The sequence below is a fragment of the Lycorma delicatula genome, chromosome 2 (genome assembly GCF_047948215.1).
Source record: "Lycorma delicatula isolate Av1 chromosome 2, ASM4794821v1, whole genome shotgun sequence".
Classification (NCBI taxonomy): Eukaryota; Metazoa; Arthropoda; class Insecta; order Hemiptera; family Fulgoridae; genus Lycorma; species Lycorma delicatula.
In genome coordinates this window covers 32,230,330-32,250,829 of record NC_134456.1, presented here as the reverse complement: position 1 = coordinate 32,250,829, position 20,500 = coordinate 32,230,330, and the positions used below count along the sequence as shown (strand labels likewise).

The following is a 20,500-nucleotide window of genomic DNA, read 5'->3' as shown; positions in this document are numbered from 1 at the left end:
AGTTATATTCACACAATTTACCAGAAAATTTCAATTAACTATTAAAACAGTTGAGAGACTACTGTCATGTCATCTGACCACTTATTAGAGTCTTCCCGTAAACTGTAACTAAGTGGTTTGCACCAGCTTGATTACATGTGTACTGTAATGTCATTGAACTGAAAATGGAAATAAGATTATGAAAATTGTGTAATATTACATGCCATTTCTGTGAGGAAGCATGGCATGCCAGGGCACCACCTAGACACACACTTTAAGAATCAATCACTGCATTAAATCATTCTATGCAGAATTTTCTTCTCTTTTCTTGATACAAGGAAAAACAACATTCTAAGAAATAAAGCCTAATTTTCTGTGTATGTACACTAGTGGAACCATTGATTTTTGAATTGATAGTTAATCTGCATATAACAAAAATCACTTTTTGAAACCAAAATTCTTTAATCATATTATTAATAAAATTGTATTACATTAAAATATTTTAAATCAATCTCTTTCACTCTTATAAGTCTCTGAATACTAATCTTTGAATATATAGTGAAACCCTCGAATAACGAGCAAAATTCCGGGGTATGTTTGGTTTTCTAGAATTTTTATTATTTTAAATACTGTAATTCAAAAAAAGTTAAATAACCAAAATAATCTCAACGCAAGAGAAATTCCATTTCTTCATTTACGATTTATACGTAAAGATTGTGACATTATATCTCAGGCTAGTTCAGGTCAGATGTAAAGGTGAACTAAAAGTTTGTAACAGTACGTACAGTACAAGTTCCATTGTGGTAATACGAAGGCTGGTAGTTATTTAAATTATCCGGGTTTTTCTGTTTTCAGAATTCTATGAAAGACTGAGGCCAAACAATGATCCGCCCAAACAGGTACATCGAACTCTATAGCACAATATAAACGATTTAAGTGAAAGTTTGAAGAGGTGCGTGGTTAAGGATAATTTTACCTATCCTACCCAAACCATGGTGAAGACGATATACCATTTTCAGAATGGATTCAAGGTCAACAAAAAAATCAGCTTCAAGAATACTCAGTAGATAACTACGTACATACTACAGAAATTCCGACTGTTGACGACATTATTACTGAGGTAACTCATAGTCATGCAGGTGATAGGGGAACTGAAGATAAATCTACTACTCTCACAGTCGTATCGCTGACTGATGCCAAAGAATGTTTTAAAAATATAACGGAGTTTAGTGAGACTAATAATGTAACTGAAAAATTTGTGGAGTAAACTAAAAAAAACTTTTGATGAATACAGGTATAAGATTATTACACAAACGATTATTTTAAGGCTAAATAGCTTGTATGCGCAATTAAGTTTTGACGTATTCTGTTATAATGAAGAAAAAATAGATTAGAATGATTTTTTAGATTTAATAAATACAGTTTTATACTACGTAAAAACGTGACAAAGTTTTGTATGGTGTTCATATGCTACTTTGCTCGATGACTTCAGTAAGTTTTACTGCATACTTATTACCATTTTTAACTTCTAAATCATTGAACACTTGCAGTTTTGGTTAAAAGCAATGCATATTAGCGTCTAAAAATTGTATTTCATCTAAATTTTCTTTGTTAGTTTATAATACAAAACGCATCAACATTTTATATTAAAACAGCCTCTTCTTAAGGATACAGTATTTTTTGCATTATAATAGATGACAGCGTAAAAATTTACGGTTACAAGGTAGTAACTCGGAACCCACCGGGTTGGTCTAGAGGTGAACGCGTCTTCCCAAATCAGCTGATTTGGAAGTCGAGAGTTCCAGCGTTCAAGTCCTAGTAAAGCCAGATATTTTTACACGGACTTGAATACTAGATCGTGGATACCGGTGTTCTTTGGTGGTTGGGTTTCAATTAACCACACATCTCAGTTATGGTCGAACTGAGAATGTACAAGACTACACTTCATTCACACTCATACATATCATCCTCATTCATCCTCTGAAGTATTATCTAAACGGTAGTTACTGGAAGCTAAACAGGAAAAAGAAAGATTTCAATTTCAAAGGTAGCAACTCGGAAGTACCGAGCACTCTCTTGTATCGAGCATATTTGATCGGCTCCTTGAATCTCGTTATATCCAAGTTTTGCTATTTTTCTATTTTCTTGATAAATATATTTCTAATTTTTTCAATATTTATCATTTTTCAATTTTTTTTGTAGAATTGTTTACTATTGTGTCTTCCCAGGCTTATTGAGACTGGATATCAATAATTATTTTAAAAGGGCTGTCTCTACCAGAATGATAGCTTAAATGATATGAAATTTGATAATGGTAAAAGAAGAATATGAATGCCATGCGGTATATTTTAAAATATGTTTACTTTCTTTTTAGTAATTTATTTAACAATGATACAGAACATCGATATTACAGAAAAAAGGATAAAGGTTACACTTTTCTGTAATCTATATATATAAAAATGAATGTTTGTCTGCCTATGTCTCATGCCTTCCTAAACCGTTCATCTAATAGCGATGAAACTTTGGGAAATGGTTGGACGCATGCCAGAAAGGTTTCTGAATTAGTTTGGATCCGCTAGGTGGCGCTGGCGTCGAGGTATTTCGAAAAATTGTATTTATAGTCCGGATTTGCCTTATATTCAGCATATATGTTTCTTACATGGAAAGAATTATCTCTTCAAAAAATGAACCCGCTAGATGTTGCTGGGTTTGAGATATTTAGAAAAATTATATTTACGGATCGATTTGGTTCATATTCAGAATATGAATATAGTTACGTGAAAATAAACATTTTTGCAAAAACTATATCCGCTAGGTGGGGCCGGTGTCGAGATATGTACAAAACAAACAAATATACAGACTTTTTTATTCTATATATATATATATATATATAGAATAAAAAAATGCATGTTTGTATGTGTGTCCACTAAACACCAAAAAACTAATGGACCGATTTACGCGCGGGCAAAAGGGAAAACGGGAAAGGGTAAAAAGGAAACTGGTAGAAGGTGAAAGGAGAAGTTGGAAAGGGAAAAGGGGAAAGAGAATAAGTGAAAGGTAAAATTTGTGAAGTTCAGTTTTTTAATTTTTTTTATCAAATTTTCAATTGTGTTCATTTAAAAGACTCTCTCCCACTCAAACTCATGCTCTCTCTCTCTCTCTCTCTCTGTCTCTCTCTCTCTCTCTCTATATATATATATAGCTTCACTAGCAATAGTGAAGCATTGCTGGGTCTGCTAGTTCTTAATAAAATATAAAGGATATCATAGTGGTATTTATTACTGATGGTATTTGTTGGTATGACATTTTTGATAAATTAAATATTTACTCACGGTTTTTCATGTAAAATAAGTGCATCTTGTTCTAAAAATTGTCTGAATTTACTCAATTCTTCTTCTTCCTGATAAATACCACTTGAGAATACACTATAAAAGTTAGGTGCATAACGCTGAACCCATGCTCTCTCACATTCTTGCTTCTTTCCCTGAAACTAAGTAAGGTATGTACGTATGATTTTATACAAGTATACTAGCTCCCCATCACAGCTTCGCCTGTGCTATATGGTTACTTGCATTTCTCATAGCGGTCGTTCTTTTTATTTTATGTTTATTAGTCAAGTAACTGGAGGCCAGTCACACATACAGTAACAATGACAGTGACTATGCTGTTTGAGCCACAGCACCATGTACCTATGCACACCCTTAAAAAAACCCATAAATGGTTTTTAAATATTTATCTGAAGAATATTTGCACGCCCAAATATACTGAATATCTCGTTTAGTATAGTCGGAAAATTTACAATCATTGTTCAAATATGTTTTACCTTTCTTCATCACCTTTCAAGGTCGAATTTAAAAAGGTCTATAAATTGGTTTATGGACATGAATATTACATTCATAAAAAAAAAGATTGATTTTTCATTTGTTACTGAGAAATTAAAAAAAATAAATAGGGTTACAAAATAAATTAAAAAATGATTTTTAACCCTTGAAACTCAGAATGAAACTCAAAAATTAACTTTCATAATCATTCAATTGAAACTCAGCTCATACAGTGATAGACAGTCACAATTTATTAAAGTTTGTGCTTCAACTGGCAAATCTCCACTACTACACTACATATGTATTGTTTAGAATTTTTTTGAGATGAAATATATATATAAAAACCTCAGTTATCCCAAAATCCATATATAAAAATTTAGTTGCAAAGATCGGGTAGTTTTTTTGTTTATCCCGAACAAACCTTCTTCATCTTTTTATATATTTATACATACAGAGTGATAAGTTCTCGCAGGAGTTTCAGAACAAATTCTACTTGTGAAAATAATGGACAAAGCTCATATAAACATATGACATAAAATAAAATTTAAGTATAAGAATAGTTAAGTATTAGTGGTTATATGTAATGGTTATTAAAATTCCACTTGATGTAGAAACATGAAACCATCTAAGGTGAAGCAGGAAAACATCCTTTACGGGGTGATTGGCTCACTAGATATGGGGGGGGGGGGATTTTAAAATGCTCTTTAGGCAATGTGTCCCTCTTGTGGTTAAAGAATTGGGTGCTACTTTCACATCAAAAATATTTTATAAATAAATAAATCTATATTTGAATGTAGAGGTTCTTGTGATAATGAAGAATTAGTCTGAAAGTGAACATGTACTTGACAATGATTATAGTGGTGAGGATGAAATATTAACAAAAAAAAAAGAAAAAGGTATATTCCTTGAAGCAGTCAATGAACACTTACCACTTAGATAAGTAGAAACTGTACAGTTAATTGTAAATAAGTTTAGAATGGGATCTGACTACATATATGGTACAAATACAGCAACCAGCATATATATATATAGGTACACATGTGTGTCTCCTAGCACATATAATGTGCTAGGAGACACACATTAAGTTTTAATTTAAGTTTTATAAGTTTTAGTAATTTAAGTTTTTATAAATAAATTTATATTATATATATATATACACACACACACACACACACACACACACACACAAACATACACACATACATACATGTGTATATATAGGAATCCCGGGAGGTGTTGGTCAAATTAGGGGACTGATTCAGGATATCAAAATAAACAAAAAGATTTGTGTGGGAAAATGTCCTAGCTCGCTTCATTTTATCTCTCTCCGTTGTTCTGCGTCTTCAATAAAAATTTGTGTCTTAAGAACAGATTGAGGAGATATTTTAATAAAATTTTGAGTACAAGTACCAACAAAAAATTCTAAAGAATAACTATTTTGATTTTTTTACAACATAATAAGTGTTTATCCTTTTACGTAGATGTGGATATCATGACAACAGTCAATTTATGTATGAAAAACATTTTTCGATTGTTATAGTTTTTATGCACAGAGAATTCAGTAAAAAATAATGAGTTAGACCTATAATTTTTAACTTTAAATTGACATTTTGATGTAACTGATTTACTTTTATTTGATCAATTAATGGATTTTGGTTGCACATATAAATTAAAATCATTGTATAAATTTTAATACCAACCTTATACATATAACTTGAATAATGTTTGGTTTTATGTATTTTTTCAATTCTGTCTTGCTTTTGTTTTTGTTTCATATAACTTGTAAATTCAAGAGAATTCATCAGTTCTTCAATCAGTGAATACTTCCTAATAACATTTATGAAATGTCATTTTTTATTATTAAACCCTATTAACTGATTTATAGTAAGAGTAAATAAGGTAAATTACTGAATTATGATTCAAACTCAGTTTACTCAAGTACAATTAGCCCATTAAAATTATGAAGAAATACATTTTTTTTTAGTTAAGATTTAATTTAAAAAATATTCAGTTGTAGTATCAGCTATTTACTAACAAAATTTATTACACATCTGTTCTCTAGTACAACCTTGCCAGTGCTACCTAGGCTTTTTTAACAGCTGTTGATAAAAGCCTATATGATAATAAATATTTATAATTATAATAGCTTTTTCTTTTTCTATTTAGCCTCTGGAATGACCAAAGATATTACTGATATGTATAAATGTGAATAAAGTGTAGTCTTGTACAGTCAACCTTCCTGAGATGTGTGGTTACTTAAAACCCAACCACCAAAGAACACCATTATCCACAATCTAGTATTCAAATCTGTATAAAAGTAACTGTCATTATAGGATTTGAACTTTACAAAAGTCTCAACTTTGAAATCAGCTAATTTGCAATGATGAGTTCACCACTAGTCCAACCCAGTGGGTTATTATTATAATAGCTATTAAATATATCAGCTGATTTGGAAGTCGAGAGTTACAGCGTTCAAGTCCTAGTAAAGCCAGTTATTTTATTTTTACACGGATTTGAATACTAGATCGTGGATACCGGTGTTCTTTGGTGGTTGGGTTTCAATTAACCACACATCTCAGGAATGGTCGAACTGCGAATGTACAAGACTACACTTCATTTACACTCATACATATCATCCTCATTCATCCTCTGAAGAATTATCTAAATGGTAGTTACCGGAGGCTAAACAGGAAAAAGAAAGAAAAGCTATTAAATATGTATGATTAAAACATATTTAACAGCTGATGAGATATAAACCAGTCTTCAGGCTGATAACTCATAAATACTGTGCAATTTTGTAAGTGTAATTTTTTAACATTTAGAATTACTGGCTGTAATAAAAAAGAAAACATTGAAGATTGCAGTTTTCTTTTAAAATATGTTTTAAATTTACTTTAAATTTAATTTCATTTCTTTTAATTTCATCATTAAAATGATGAAACAATGACTGGGGAAAAACAATGACCAAGTCTGTAGGTGAATTCTTGTTGAAACCATAGTCAGGATCACTTCCTGATCTAAGGAAATATTGATAAGATTTGTTACATCTTAATTAGAAAACTAGTATCAACTGATGCATATAGAGTCAACTATTTTTCTAATCTATCTGATAAAATCCATCTAAGAATTTTGTCGGCATATGCAATATTCTTTCGTTAGTTGATTTATTAAAGCATTAAACATTATTTGTCAAAGAGAGATGAATTATTCACCCACAGTTGTATATAAATTTTCCTAGCACCACTGTACGTTTACTTAAATGTAAGTAAAACATTTACTTATGCAATATGAACAATGTTTTATGAAGTCATACAGTTTTAAAACATCTTGATATACTTTTTAACAAAATCATTAGCAATAATTAAACAGGAAGTGAAACTACAACTAACATTGTTCATTGTAGTTACATCACTAGATACTGATCTATGAGATGTAATTTAATAAACATAGTTTTAGCTGCTAACATATTTTATTACTCTGCTAACTAAAGAGGACATTACACCTCATTTATATATCTAATATTTGGGGATGTGTCTGTGAAAAATTAATTTATTGTTACTGTAAATTTTTTATTCATACTTTGAATTCCCTTTTGTACTATATATTCCTTTCATCTGGTAGGTGCGTAGTAAATGGTGAGCCTTAAATAATATATAAAATAGCCACTTTTCTGCTTCACAATCCATGAGTGATTTCATATTGTTATTACTAACTTCATTCCAATTCTGTAACATATTTTTTTCAATATTATTCCATAACTCATAACTAGATTTATTTCACTGATAAAGTTAAAAGAAGTTATAGAAAGAGAAGCAATTGTAAGAATGAGGAGATTTCTTTGTAAGGGAAATGGTAGTGAGATGAAATTGTAAATAACATCATGATTATTAAACATACTGTTATAAAAATAAGTCAAATTTATAATGTAATGAGGAGGTTGGTATAAACCAAATGATGGAAACCACTTTGCTTTTTATATGTAAACAACAATCTTATATTATAATTTCTTGGATGTTTACTATTGAACCACGATCAAAAGTACATTGAATAACAAAAGAGCTTTTATCACTGCAACTATAGGCTATTCCCCAATTAATGTTAATGGATTCACCCCTCTCCAACAATATAGGGGTGTCCTGAGAAGTGTCAAACTTGATTCAGGGCATTAAAATAATCAGAAAACTTCATGCAGGTAAATACCCTATCTTGCTATATTTTTCCTTTGTTTGCCATTTTGTGTTTTTTCAATAAAAATTTGTTTATTAAGAACACATTGGAATATCTTATTAAAATTTAATATATGTGTACCGTACAATAATTTTTACAAAATAAATAAGTTTGAAAATGTTATCTTTGAAAATTCCAAAATGGCAACTGTTAAAATTGTTTAATCATTAATAGCTTTATAAGTATTAATTTTATTGAGTAATGCTTTATTAGGTAAACTGTTAAAATAAAGTCACAAAAAAGTCCTTTATTGTGAACAAAATGACACCCCATTTATAGACAATTTTAGTCATTCGCAATTGTTTATCAATCAAAGTGGAATGCAGAAATTATTCATGAAAATGGCAAGACTGCATAATTTCCAAACAAGCTGGTAAGGTGTTACCAGATTTCAAATTTATTAGTTCTCAGAAGAAAAGAAAAGATTAATAACCAAGTAGCACATTCCTTAAAAGCCTTACTTGGGTTATGAAAATTAATTAATACCTAAAATTAAATTCATATGGTATAACAAAGTAGTTAAATTAACTACACTGAAAGACTTCAATAATACTATGAAAAAAATTAAGTATATACTCATATATTGAGTATATATATTTTTTTGGGGGGGTTTTTACTGGGCAAAAAACACTTTGGCGTTATCATAACCAATCCGTTATCATTAACACTCCTGAGAGCTGTTATCATAACATCAAGCCGCCTTGGCTTTCCAGATGTTAAAGGAATGAATTCATTGGCACTATCCAGAATTTGGTTGTGTAAATTTGGCTAGTTGGTTGATTGCGCTACCGCTTTTGTCATACCGGCCAAAGGAATCCTTGTGTCCAATCCAGTCTGCTTTCTAAACTACCTCTCTGTGATGCTGATTCTGAGGCAAATGACTATTACCGACTGACATTACAACCGGTCTGTGATCACTTCCAAATAAGTTTTTGAAAATGTACCAGTTAAGATGTGGGAATAAGGTTGCTGAACATATGGACAGATTGATGCACGAAGATGTACCTGGTGAAGATGAAATAAACATGCATAATCCCTTGTTCAGTAAGCAAAGATCTAAGTTATGCCTCTGTTGATCAACTATGTTGCCTTGGGAAGAACATGACGTTGAGCCACAAGAATGGTGATAGGTGTTGAAATCGCCAGTTATTATGCCGGGTATAGGAATTTGGGAAAACAAACTGTATAAATCATCCTCCTCACTGATATCAGAATTTGAAGGAAGATGTAAGTTGCAGATATTCATTTGGAATGGTGCCAATATTTTCACTGTGACTGCAGGGATGCTTGTCACTAGCAGGACACGGGTGGCTATAATGATTTCCCTCAGGAAAACAGCCACACTTTCTTGTCCTGTACCCGCAGTCTGAAAACCATATTTTTTGCAAAAGATTTTGTATCCGTGAAAAGACACTTCATCTTGGGGATGGAGGTGAGTCTCCTGCAGACACAGTACTAAAGGATTTTCTAACTTTATTAGTATTTCAATATCCTCACAGCAAGAACACAGTCCGCAAACATTTCACTGAATAATATTTGTAGCAATATGTAATAGTTCTTCCTGCAATACATAAAATTGTGTGCAGATCATTTATCAAATACTACTCAGCGTTTCTTTTTGAATTTTATTAATACTTTTAAAAAGTATTCTACTTCTTTGAGCAGTTCCTGTGCCACCATATCCTTGTAGAAATATTGAGATGGTGGAGGGAATTTTGAAGCCTGGGGGTACAGAGATGTCTTTCCAGGCGATGATATTTTTATTTGATCCCTTCACAGGGATCTTAATTTTGCTGGGTAATTGATACAGCAGGAAATTTAACTGTTGGTTTGGTTATTTGCTGTGTAACTGGCAGGTCAGCAACTTTAGTTGTTGGTGTAACAACTGATCTGACCACCACTGGTTTTTCTGGCAGAAGTTACCTTTTTGTCAGTACTCAATGTTGTAATCACAGCTGTGAGGGATTTTACTTGTTCTGACGAAGCCTCTACCAATTTGATTAGTTCATGTTCATTATACAATGCACATTTCTTCTTGTTTTATATATTGTTTGAAGCAGCTTGTACAAAACTAATTCCAGGTTGAACAGGATTCCTCATGCTGAGTGAATTTCTGTATTGTCGACGTGCCAAAGGAAAGGACACTTTCTGCTTAGTAAAACTTTTCAAAATTGCTTTTTCATTTTTATAAATGGTTTTACATCTGCCTCAGCACACGTGATATCATGTCCAGTACAGCCGCAATGGGCACAAACCTGTTTCTTTATGCAACCAATCTTGGTGAAACCAAAGCCCTGACAGCATCTGGGATTTGCTATATATGCTTGCATACTGAGCAAAAAGTAACTAACTTTTTTTGTGGTTAGAAAAGGGAAAAACTAGCATGGATGTTGGAACATCAACATGCTCCCTTCTCATAATAATCCTCTGCACAATATATCTATCCAGCTATAAAGTATGTAAAATAGATAAACAAATTTCAAAATGGATATTTACAAGAGCAGGGATTTATAAAATAATGCGTGAAAAAGAAAACTGTAGAATATTTTATATAAGTATGACCGTGATAAGAAGTTTTATAAATGATATCAGAAGCACTTGCAAACAGAAAAGTACGAAAAATAAAAATTTAATTAAGCAGATTATGTTAGAAAATCAAACATATTTTTCTGAAATGGAAGTTAATAATAACAAATACTTAATATTTTTAAATATTATTATTTTAATACAAGTGTTTTGTAGCTTAAAAAATTAAATCTAATAAAAAAAACAAACAACTAAAATTTGACATTTAAATAACCACCAAAAAATTAGTTCTAACCTGTACAAACTGTTCCAATACTAATAGTGGATAAATAGCTTTGTTAAATGGTTGGGAGAAAACAGATGCCCCTTTTTTATATTTTAAAGCAAACTATTTTTTTGATACACCTATAATTCATCTTATGAAATAGTGACTTATGAAAATAGTCCATGAGCATTTATAAAAAATTGAGCAGAAGGTTTAAATAGTTAACTAAAAAATATAATTTTAATATTATTCTACTACTAGGATGCTCATTAACAATGAATAATTTACCTTTGTTAATTGAAGACAAAATTTGTTCTTTTTTAATATTAAATTTTTCCATTGCTTTAATTTGATATAACTGAATACATACTTACGATATAAATAACCCCTCCATGTCTTTTGTATTATAGTTGCCAAATGATTATAATTTTTTTCATGGAATTCTTTAACAGTTTTCTGTATAAAAAAAATGATTTTAATCAGTTTTTCTTGAATGATTAAAAAATATTAATATTAAGCTGTGGACTATTGGTTACATTCATTACGTTAAAAAAAAATATGTTTTTTGGATCTGTTTAATGCACTCTTCAGTTTTTTTAATTTTGCAAAACCAATAAAATATAAGTAATAATATAAAGATGATTTAAGAGACAAGCAGGAAAATATTAATATGTTACCTGTAAATAATTTCATAAATTTTTTTTGAAGAAATATTAATTCAATTACAGTATTGCATTATATTGTTCATCCCTATCCTGTATGGTATATTATTTTCATGGTTTTTTTTCTAGAAAAAAATCTTTTCTGGTGTTACTGGTGAATACAGACATGTCATAAGATTTGTTAAAGAATAAAAAGTATACTTTTTAATTAATTTCCAGTCAGTACAAAGTGTAAAGGTAGTATAATTCATTGTCCAAACCAAAAATCTTTTATTATTCAAAATATCACATATGATGAGAAATGAAGAGGCATGAGATATTGCATGGTAGAAAGAGATATTGTTTGAAGCTCATCAGTGAACAGTTATTTTATATACTAATGTGATTGTGTACTTATTTCTATTTCACTGTTGGTATGATTACTGAATTATGTGCATGAGTGGAGTGATCATTTAACTTCATTGAATATATTGTATATGTATGTGTAACATGCACCCACTGTGTGCGTGACCAATTTACCTTCTTTTATTTTCAAACATTTATTCTTTTTTACATAATATATTTTTATACTATTTATCAAATATTGATAAATTTGTTATTTATAATAAAGCTGATTTATAATATATATCTTAGAAATTTAATTAAGCACAAATTCCAACTTCTCATGACAATATTCATTACTAAAATTGTCATTACATCATTATACTTTACTCCCATGCCTTACACATGAATTTTGCTTGATATCATGATTTTTAAAAAATTATATTTCTGGTTGCTTCTGCAAAATTGATTTTGATGAATGTAGATCAATTTGAAAACACATGGTTAATAATTATTTATAAGACAATTTTTTTTTATTGAACAAAAAATTACATATTTTTATCTATTTTTCAACATAATCACAATGTTTTTTCTAAACACTTTTCATACCTTGTGATAAGTTTTCAATTCTATTCTCATAAAAATTTTGTCCAATTTCCTTCAACCATTTAAGAACTGCTCCCTTCAATTCATCATCATTAGTGAAATGCTCCCCTTGCAGGTCTCGCTTGAGAGGACCAAACAGGTGGCAGTAGCAGGGTGCTAGGTCAGGGCTGTAAGATGGATGAAACCACACTTCCCACTTGAATTTTTGCAGTAACTCCTTTGTCACATGAGCTGAATGAGGAGTGAAGAAAAACGACCCCATTGATCAATCTTCAGGTCTTTGATCTTTAATGGCGTTACACAATTTTTTTAAATTCTTACAGTAAGATTCGGCATTGATTGTTGTTCCTCAAGCATAAATTCACTGTAAATAACTCTCTCAGAGTCAAAAAAGACTGTCAGCAATAACCTTTTGAACATGTGGGGATGTTTTCACTTTTTTTGACAGCAGCAAAGTTTTGTGTACATTCATGTAATGCTCATTTAGTCTCAGGAGTATAATGAAGCACCCAGCTCTCATCCTCTGTGATGATTTATTTCAAAACCTGTGGACCAGTCCTGGAATAACGGTGAAGAAAAGATAGAGCAGATGCAAAATGTTGATGTTTGTGGTTTTTGGTCAACAGATGTGGCACGCATCGTGCACATTTCTTACGGTAACCAAGCTGATCGTGAATAATAATCACAAACACACTACCATAACTGATGTTAAGTTCACTTGCAGTCTCTCTAATTTTAATGCACTGATTACTCAAGATCTACGCGTTCCGCATTACCCACCATGTTTGCGGTTTAAGGACGTCCAGCACGCAGTTCATCACTCACATTTGTTCTTCTATTTCTAAACATTTGGCACCATTTTGTGATCATGAGACATCACATTGCATTCTCACCATATACCTCAACAATTTGATGATGAATTTCACAATTGTAATTTTTTGCCCACAAAAATCGGACTACTGAACGCACTTCTATGTTGGACGAAACCTCTAGTGGATACGCCATATTTTTAATAAACACTACGCATGTACTGAATGTCATACAGAATTGCTACTGGGGGAACATTAAGACACAACACAACATGGCAAAGGTGTAATTTATTTTTTCATCCACCTCTCATACTATATAGAAAAATCTATTCATCATCAACTCTTTCTTCCTTTGACTGGACTTTGAATTGATAGTTTTTATAAAAATTTATTTTTATTTTTAAATTATTAAATGATTCACTCTCAAAATACTGAAACTTTTTCTTTCAAAGGATTTTTACAGCTAATTTGTAGCACCTATTCAGTGGAGTTACTGGTAGCATTGTTGTTAATAGTGCTTATCTTAATGGATTAGGAAACCCCTACCAATATCAATATCTACATTGAAGATGTTACTAATTAATTAGTAACAAAAATTTCTTTGCAAGAAAAAGCTCCATTATTTTGTCTCCATTATCTTTTATATTTAATAAGTGTTACTACGTTTTGTCATGCTGTTCAACAAATTTTTTACTCTTGGTTTGTTGAATGGAATTTTATATAACTTTCTAACTAAAAATCTTATGATAATTACATTTTTATGTGTATAATCATTTAATTTCAAATTCTTGAACTGAGTAATTAGGTTGTAAAATACAATTACCTTCAATAATAAATAATAAGTATGTCTACCACAAAATCCTCTCCAGTTTTTCTGTATAATTGTAGCCTGAGCATGTAAATATTTAATATGTTTTCGAGTTATGTATCCTCTAAACCATTTCTGAATTATAACTGCTTGTTTGTATTTGTTATATATATCCAGTTCATTGGTGCTAAATTATAAACAAATTTATTTTTAAATAATACTGCTTATACACTGAATTAATCATAATAGTAAATATATTTCAGTCAACAACAAAAGAAAACACTACATCAGAGCTGCATTGTTTTTTTAACTAACTGAGGTAAAAGATCAAACTACATGTGCCAAATTAAAGTAGTCCTTTTTTGGATAATGTTTTTTACTTTACAACATAAAAAAAGTCATTCACATTTTATAAAAATTCAGACTAATAGGTTTCTCATATTGTTTTTGGGATTAGTTTTTGTGATTTCCAAGCTTATAACATAATTCCACAAAATATGTTAACATATATTATAACAAGCACTCATTTATTTATAGTTTACTGATATAAAACATTCAAAATTTACACTGTTTATTACAAGATCCAGTTGCTTTCAAAAAATGTTATAAATAGGCTCTGGCTAAACTTTCCACAATAAATAGTTTCATTTGGTACTTTAGTTTATTAAATTAATTTTGTTGTTGAGCTCACTTTGTTAAATTCAGTATAAAATGATCTACTATTCACACAACTTCTAACTCTGGTTGTAAGATGTCTGCACATTACTTTTAATTTAATATTTATGTCTTAATTTTACTGGTGTTATGATTTTATACAAGGATCATAACGGCGTTAAGTCTTTTATAAATTAGATTTAAAGCCACTCATATTCCACATACATGGATATAATGCGCCCAGAACATCTTTTTTGAACTAGTAGTTTTTTTTTTAGTGATGTTCAATGATTCAAGTTCAAGTCATGATAGTTCAAGCCAAATTCTAGTTATACGCATAAAATTATTACAACAAACTCTTTGCAAACTTTTGAATGTGAATTTACTCTTTGTTAAGGAGGGATTGCACACCTCATATAAATAATGCTAATTTTAACCTCGTTCTCATACCCTTTTCTTAGCTCTTACAATAGATTAAGCCATGGCTTTTTTAAATTATTTTCATTGGGTAATTGTGCATTAACTGGCATGCACATTATTTTACATAATTTTCTTATTATTATGTATTTTTTATTTATCTGACACTAGTCTTACAAGTAATTTGAAGTAATTTAAAAGAATAACTAAAACAAAAAACTATAAAATAATAATTTCATGTGGTATCATTCATGTGATAAAAAAACATTGTATTAAAAAAAAAGTTGCTGTCATTCATGTGGGGGCCAGAAAATAAATATTAATTCATATAAATTAATTTATTATATAATAATCAAAATAGTTGGTTAGTCGAGGGTAGCAGCGATTGGTTGATTAGCTTATGTAGGTACTTTTTTCTAGCTACTTAAGCGGAATTATTAGTTAAAAAAAAATTACTATTTTTATTATATTTTTGAAAATTTTATAAAATTGAAGCATCTTTTCGACACAAAATATTTTTTAAAATATTTCAATGCATAGTTATATGCAAATGTCTGCTTACATAATGATAAAATAGGGCTGTGAATACCTGGTAAAAATTTCAAGTTTATCATTTATAGTTACATTCCTAGAAACAACATTTGAAGTTAGGTTGACTATTAATAAAGAAGTATTGGAAAGTTCTCTTATTTAAAATAATTCTCCACTATATGTTTCATCATCTTCATTTTCTTTCTTCTTTCTTCTAAAGAATGCATTTTAATTTCTGCAGCGGCTATTGTTTTGCAAGCAATGTCTTTTAGGATAGCATCACTACATTCACTAAATTTTAATTTCAAATCATTTAGCACATCAATTATCCCTAATTCCCCCTTGTTAAATGCAAACACAGCATCATAAATACCAATCTTTAGTCACTATTCCTAGATAAATAGTTTTTAGAATTCTTTTCTAAATCTATGCATTGAAAGAATCATTTGCATTCTGGGTTTTTCCTGGAATGCATTTCCACAACAGAACTTCATTACTTAGATCTGAAAAAATTGGCTTTATTTTTTCCATGACTGCCTTTGGGAAATGAGTGCCTATGTAAGTAAGGCTCACCAGTTACTAGTGTTCTATTAAATCCACACCATGACGTAAGACCTTTGATTCAAAAATAGTTCTGTGGATTTATACCTATTGAAACTTTATGTAAATATATAAGCCCATATTGCTTTTCTCATTGCTGTAAAATCATCACAGTTTTCCCTAATAGCATTTCCATAATAACACTGAAGGCTATCAATTCAAGAATGACTAAGCCTATGTTTGCCAACCATTCCTTTACCATATTCAAGTTTTACCACTTTCTTTTGCACAGTGCTCACAGATGATTTCCAATATTTTTCTGTATTTGGCCTGTGCACTCAACCTTCTCTAGATAACTCCTGGTCCATATGGCTATGATTTTAATACAGCATTGTGTGCTTTAGAATCATCATCTTCCAGATAAGTGAGATAATAGCATACACCACAATTCATTATTGAGCAATTAAAAATAGCCTTTGCACCGTCAATTTCCATGACAAAAGGCCCTTCATAATTTAATTTACAGTACTGCTCATGTTTCTCTATCAAAATGGGATATTACTTTTTTCTAAAACAAAAAACCCTTGGCAATATTTTGACAAGCAATGGACATCCACAACTTTTCCTGTTTCTACTGCTGTTGCAGTAACAACACCTTTATAGATGTATGACCTCTTTTTTGCCAAATACCATCAACACCTACTGCTAGATCTACACATCCAGTTTTGTCAATTACTTACTTCACAGCACCAACCATATGTTGGTGCACTCTGCTGCATTAGTAACTGAAGCTGAAATTAAACTGTTAAATTTAGAAAATCTAGAAGGTCCTGGTATCTCAAGAAGCAAGCATAAGAACTTGGCATCATTGTAACCTTTGGCTATACAACAAAGGCATATACAACAAACTATCTTTTTTTAATATCATGTCCATCTTTGTTCATGCTACTACTCATAATATCTTTTTCAGCAGCACAATGATTACAAGCAATTAAAATTTCTGGTGCACAGGCTCTTATATCATTTACTTTTTTTACCAAACTAATTCTTCCTTTCTTTCATTTAGCACAAACAACAAATGACTGGAGTTTTTGACTAAGAAGCTTCTATCTGTAACAACATAAGTGGTAGAATTCTGATAGTTAGTTATTATCTTCATTATTATAAGAATTTACTGAGGTTTAATTTGATTAAATTCCAGAATTATTCAGGTCAGTCATATTATCACTTTCATTGCCAGTCAAATTCTGTTCTGTTGTAGCATTTGCAACTAATGTTTTTATTTTGGTGTCCAAGAAATTTCCTTTTCTTAAATAATTTTGAACTCCTACCCATCTTTTTATATATAATTAGTTGAGCGGTACATGATATTCACTGTAGTTCACAAATGTAATGACTCAACCCTAATAAAACTTAAGAAAAACATGAGCTTGTAATCAAAACAAATGTATAACAGCCAACTAAAAACTAAAATTAAACTCAGTAAAAAATTCAGTTCAGAAACTAATTACATTTTTACTAGTAAATATGTAATAATATATGACAATAAATAATAATATATATGTAATAATAAATGATAGAGTGCATAAAATTAATTCTACAAACAAAAACTGAAGTTCAGGAGAACGTCACAATTTTCTTAGAAAATTAATAAAAGTATTTTTAGTTGATATAGAAAAATAATTTTGGTGGTATTGGAAAGAGGGAATTTTAAACTATATTATAAGGTTAAAACCCAAAATAAATTTTTTTTACAGTTTTTCCACTATTATCCCCACTTAAGGTTAAAAAAATGCATGCAGTTTTTTATTTCCACTAATTCAGTAAAGAAAAAAGTACATCCTTAGAAATTTGAAAACATGTGATAATTTTTTTTATTTTCTGTTGAATTGCTTTATTTACAATCAAATTCTACAGTTTTTAATAATGACATGAAAGGGAGGCGTCCAGTGATACCTCCAAAGATAATATGAAGGTTTAAACACAGTGTATTACAATAAAAAGTATAATGAATAAAAAAAAAAATAACTAAATCTAGCTTATAACAAAAAATTTGAAAAATTAACTGTTAAGAACAAAAAAGTTAAATGGTAATATAACATAAGTATTGAAAACAATAAATTAAACAGAAAAAGCAGTTGAATATTAAAAAGAAGAAATTGTCACGTCACACATGAGAAGAAAAAGTACCACATTTTTATATATATAGGAGGATAATATAGGAAGATATAGGATATATTAGAATCAAATATATAGGATGACATAGGAAAATATTTGATACACAACAGCCTCTATTTCCAATACACCTAGCCTTGTTAATCATCTCAGATCTTCACTGCTATCCAAAAGGTTAATAGCCCAGATGGTTTTTGTATATGATAAGCTTAAATAAATACTTTGTACTTGGTTGGTGGATTTCTTCATGATGACATGTGGATTTCCTTATTCTTCGTAAACCATGGTGCCTCTGAAATGTTTCTCAGCACTTTGTTCTGAAACCTTTGGATGATGTCGATATTGCTGTTGCCTGCTGTACTCCAGAGTTGTAACCTGTAGGCCCATGTTGGCTTTAAAAACGTCTTGTATAATAACAGTTTGTTATTTAACTATAACACGAACCTTCTCCCTAATAACCAGTTCAATCATTTAAGTTTCATATTTAATTGTTTCCTTTTTTCTCTCACATGATTTTTCTATATTAGGTGGAGGTCGAAATTAAGTCCTAGGTATCGAACGTTGTCAGGATGAGGTATGTGAACTCCATCCAGGCAAACTTCCCTCGTTATCGCAAACTTCAGATGACTCATCTTTGCAGTATTAGCTTATTCCTTCCATTTGGCTAGCCATTCACTGAGAAGATCTAACGATGATTACAGTTTTTTCAATGCTACTGTTGGGTTAACGTCAACTACCATAATCACCATGACATCAGCAAAGGAAACAAGTGACACTTTTCGTGCTAGGAAGATCAGTAGAATATTTTGAATACTAGACCAGGTCCAAGACTGAACTCTGTGGAACCCCCGATTTTGCATTGCTTGATTTTTGAAGTCTGATAACTCTTGGTCATATTTAACCTGTGAGAACCATCCATCAAGGTAGTTGCGTAATACCAAATAATTTGGTTGAGTGATAAATGAGGTAAATTTCATTACTAAATCAAAGTTTGCTTCACAGTTTTATTTTTTGTGGTTATTTACTATTTTTTGCTGATAATACAGTTTTATTTTAAATTTAGTTTACTAAAAGTATTGTTAAAACATATATCCGATTTATTAAATAATTTTAGATTTGTTTCTATTTTTATGTCTAAATTACTTTATTGATTATTCTTTTATGGTTATACTTAAAATGTTATATAATTTAATTAACTTCAATAATTTGCCATGGCCTCCAGTTGAATCCATAGAAAATGAAATTCATTGTATTCAGTAGAAATGGTCATTTTGACCATATTTTGCTAGTGAAAAATGTTCTTGTATGAAGAATTTGTTATTAAACTTACTGCATCATGACTGCAAATGGACAAAGGGATAAATCAATTGAAATTAAAAACTGAATTGGAAAAGCTGAATAGCAGTCCAGTAATACAAAAATCATGACCTGAATTTGTTTACAAAATTAAGGCTTATCAATTGTTATGTATTTTCTGTTTTGCTATGTGCGACAGAATCATAGAATCTCACAGAAGCACCCAGCAAGAATTTGTAAGTTTTAATACTATTTTATAAAATTATTAAACAAGTCTTCTTCAAATAAAATTAAAGAATGTAAGAAATCATGTTTCTGATCTTTAAAGCATTTTACAGAGGTGTAAAACTTCTTCAGTTCTAACAAAGATCTATGCCAAAATGACAAAGATCTATAAAAGAAAGGTATTTATATGTATTTTTCATTTTAGAGTTGTTCAAAACAGCTTGGCAATCAAAATTAAAGATCTTGTTAAATGTAATACTAAACTATGATTTAGAGGATTTCACAGTTTAATAACACTGAAATTATTCTTATAAATGTATATAAACAAAAGCAAATAGTATTTACATATGTATTCGGGAAACTTCATCCAAAAGATTTTCTGCATCTGAAAGAAAACATTCCAAATAAGCCATTCTAATTAATATTCATACAGCACTTTGCTAGTAAATCACCAAGTAATCAGAGAAAAGATATTATTTTGAAATGTTTGTATTTAAACTTCAGAACACTGCCATACTTGAATCTACTCCTCGATAACGTGTTCTGATGGAAGACAATAATAAGACAATTTATTTAAATATTCCGCTCTTTCACATATTAAAAAATTCAATAGACTTCGCTCTAACACTTACAAAAAA

General features: G+C 30.1%; 1 protein-coding gene across 1 annotated transcript; it reads right to left on the bottom strand.

Annotated features, from left to right (window-relative positions):
• Window positions 1–64: 64 nt before the first annotated feature.
• Window positions 65–16,923, bottom strand: LOC142319859 (uncharacterized). The gene is made up of 6 exons (XM_075357531.1): window positions 16,907–16,923; window positions 14,040–14,211; window positions 11,107–11,274; window positions 10,048–10,098; window positions 7,380–7,465; window positions 65–158 (listed from the first exon to the last, which is right to left on the bottom strand). Exons 1-6 carry the CDS (start codon window positions 16,921–16,923, stop codon window positions 65–67), a joined length of 588 nt encoding a protein of 195 aa, XP_075213646.1.
• Window positions 16,924–20,500: the final 3,577 nt, after the last annotated feature.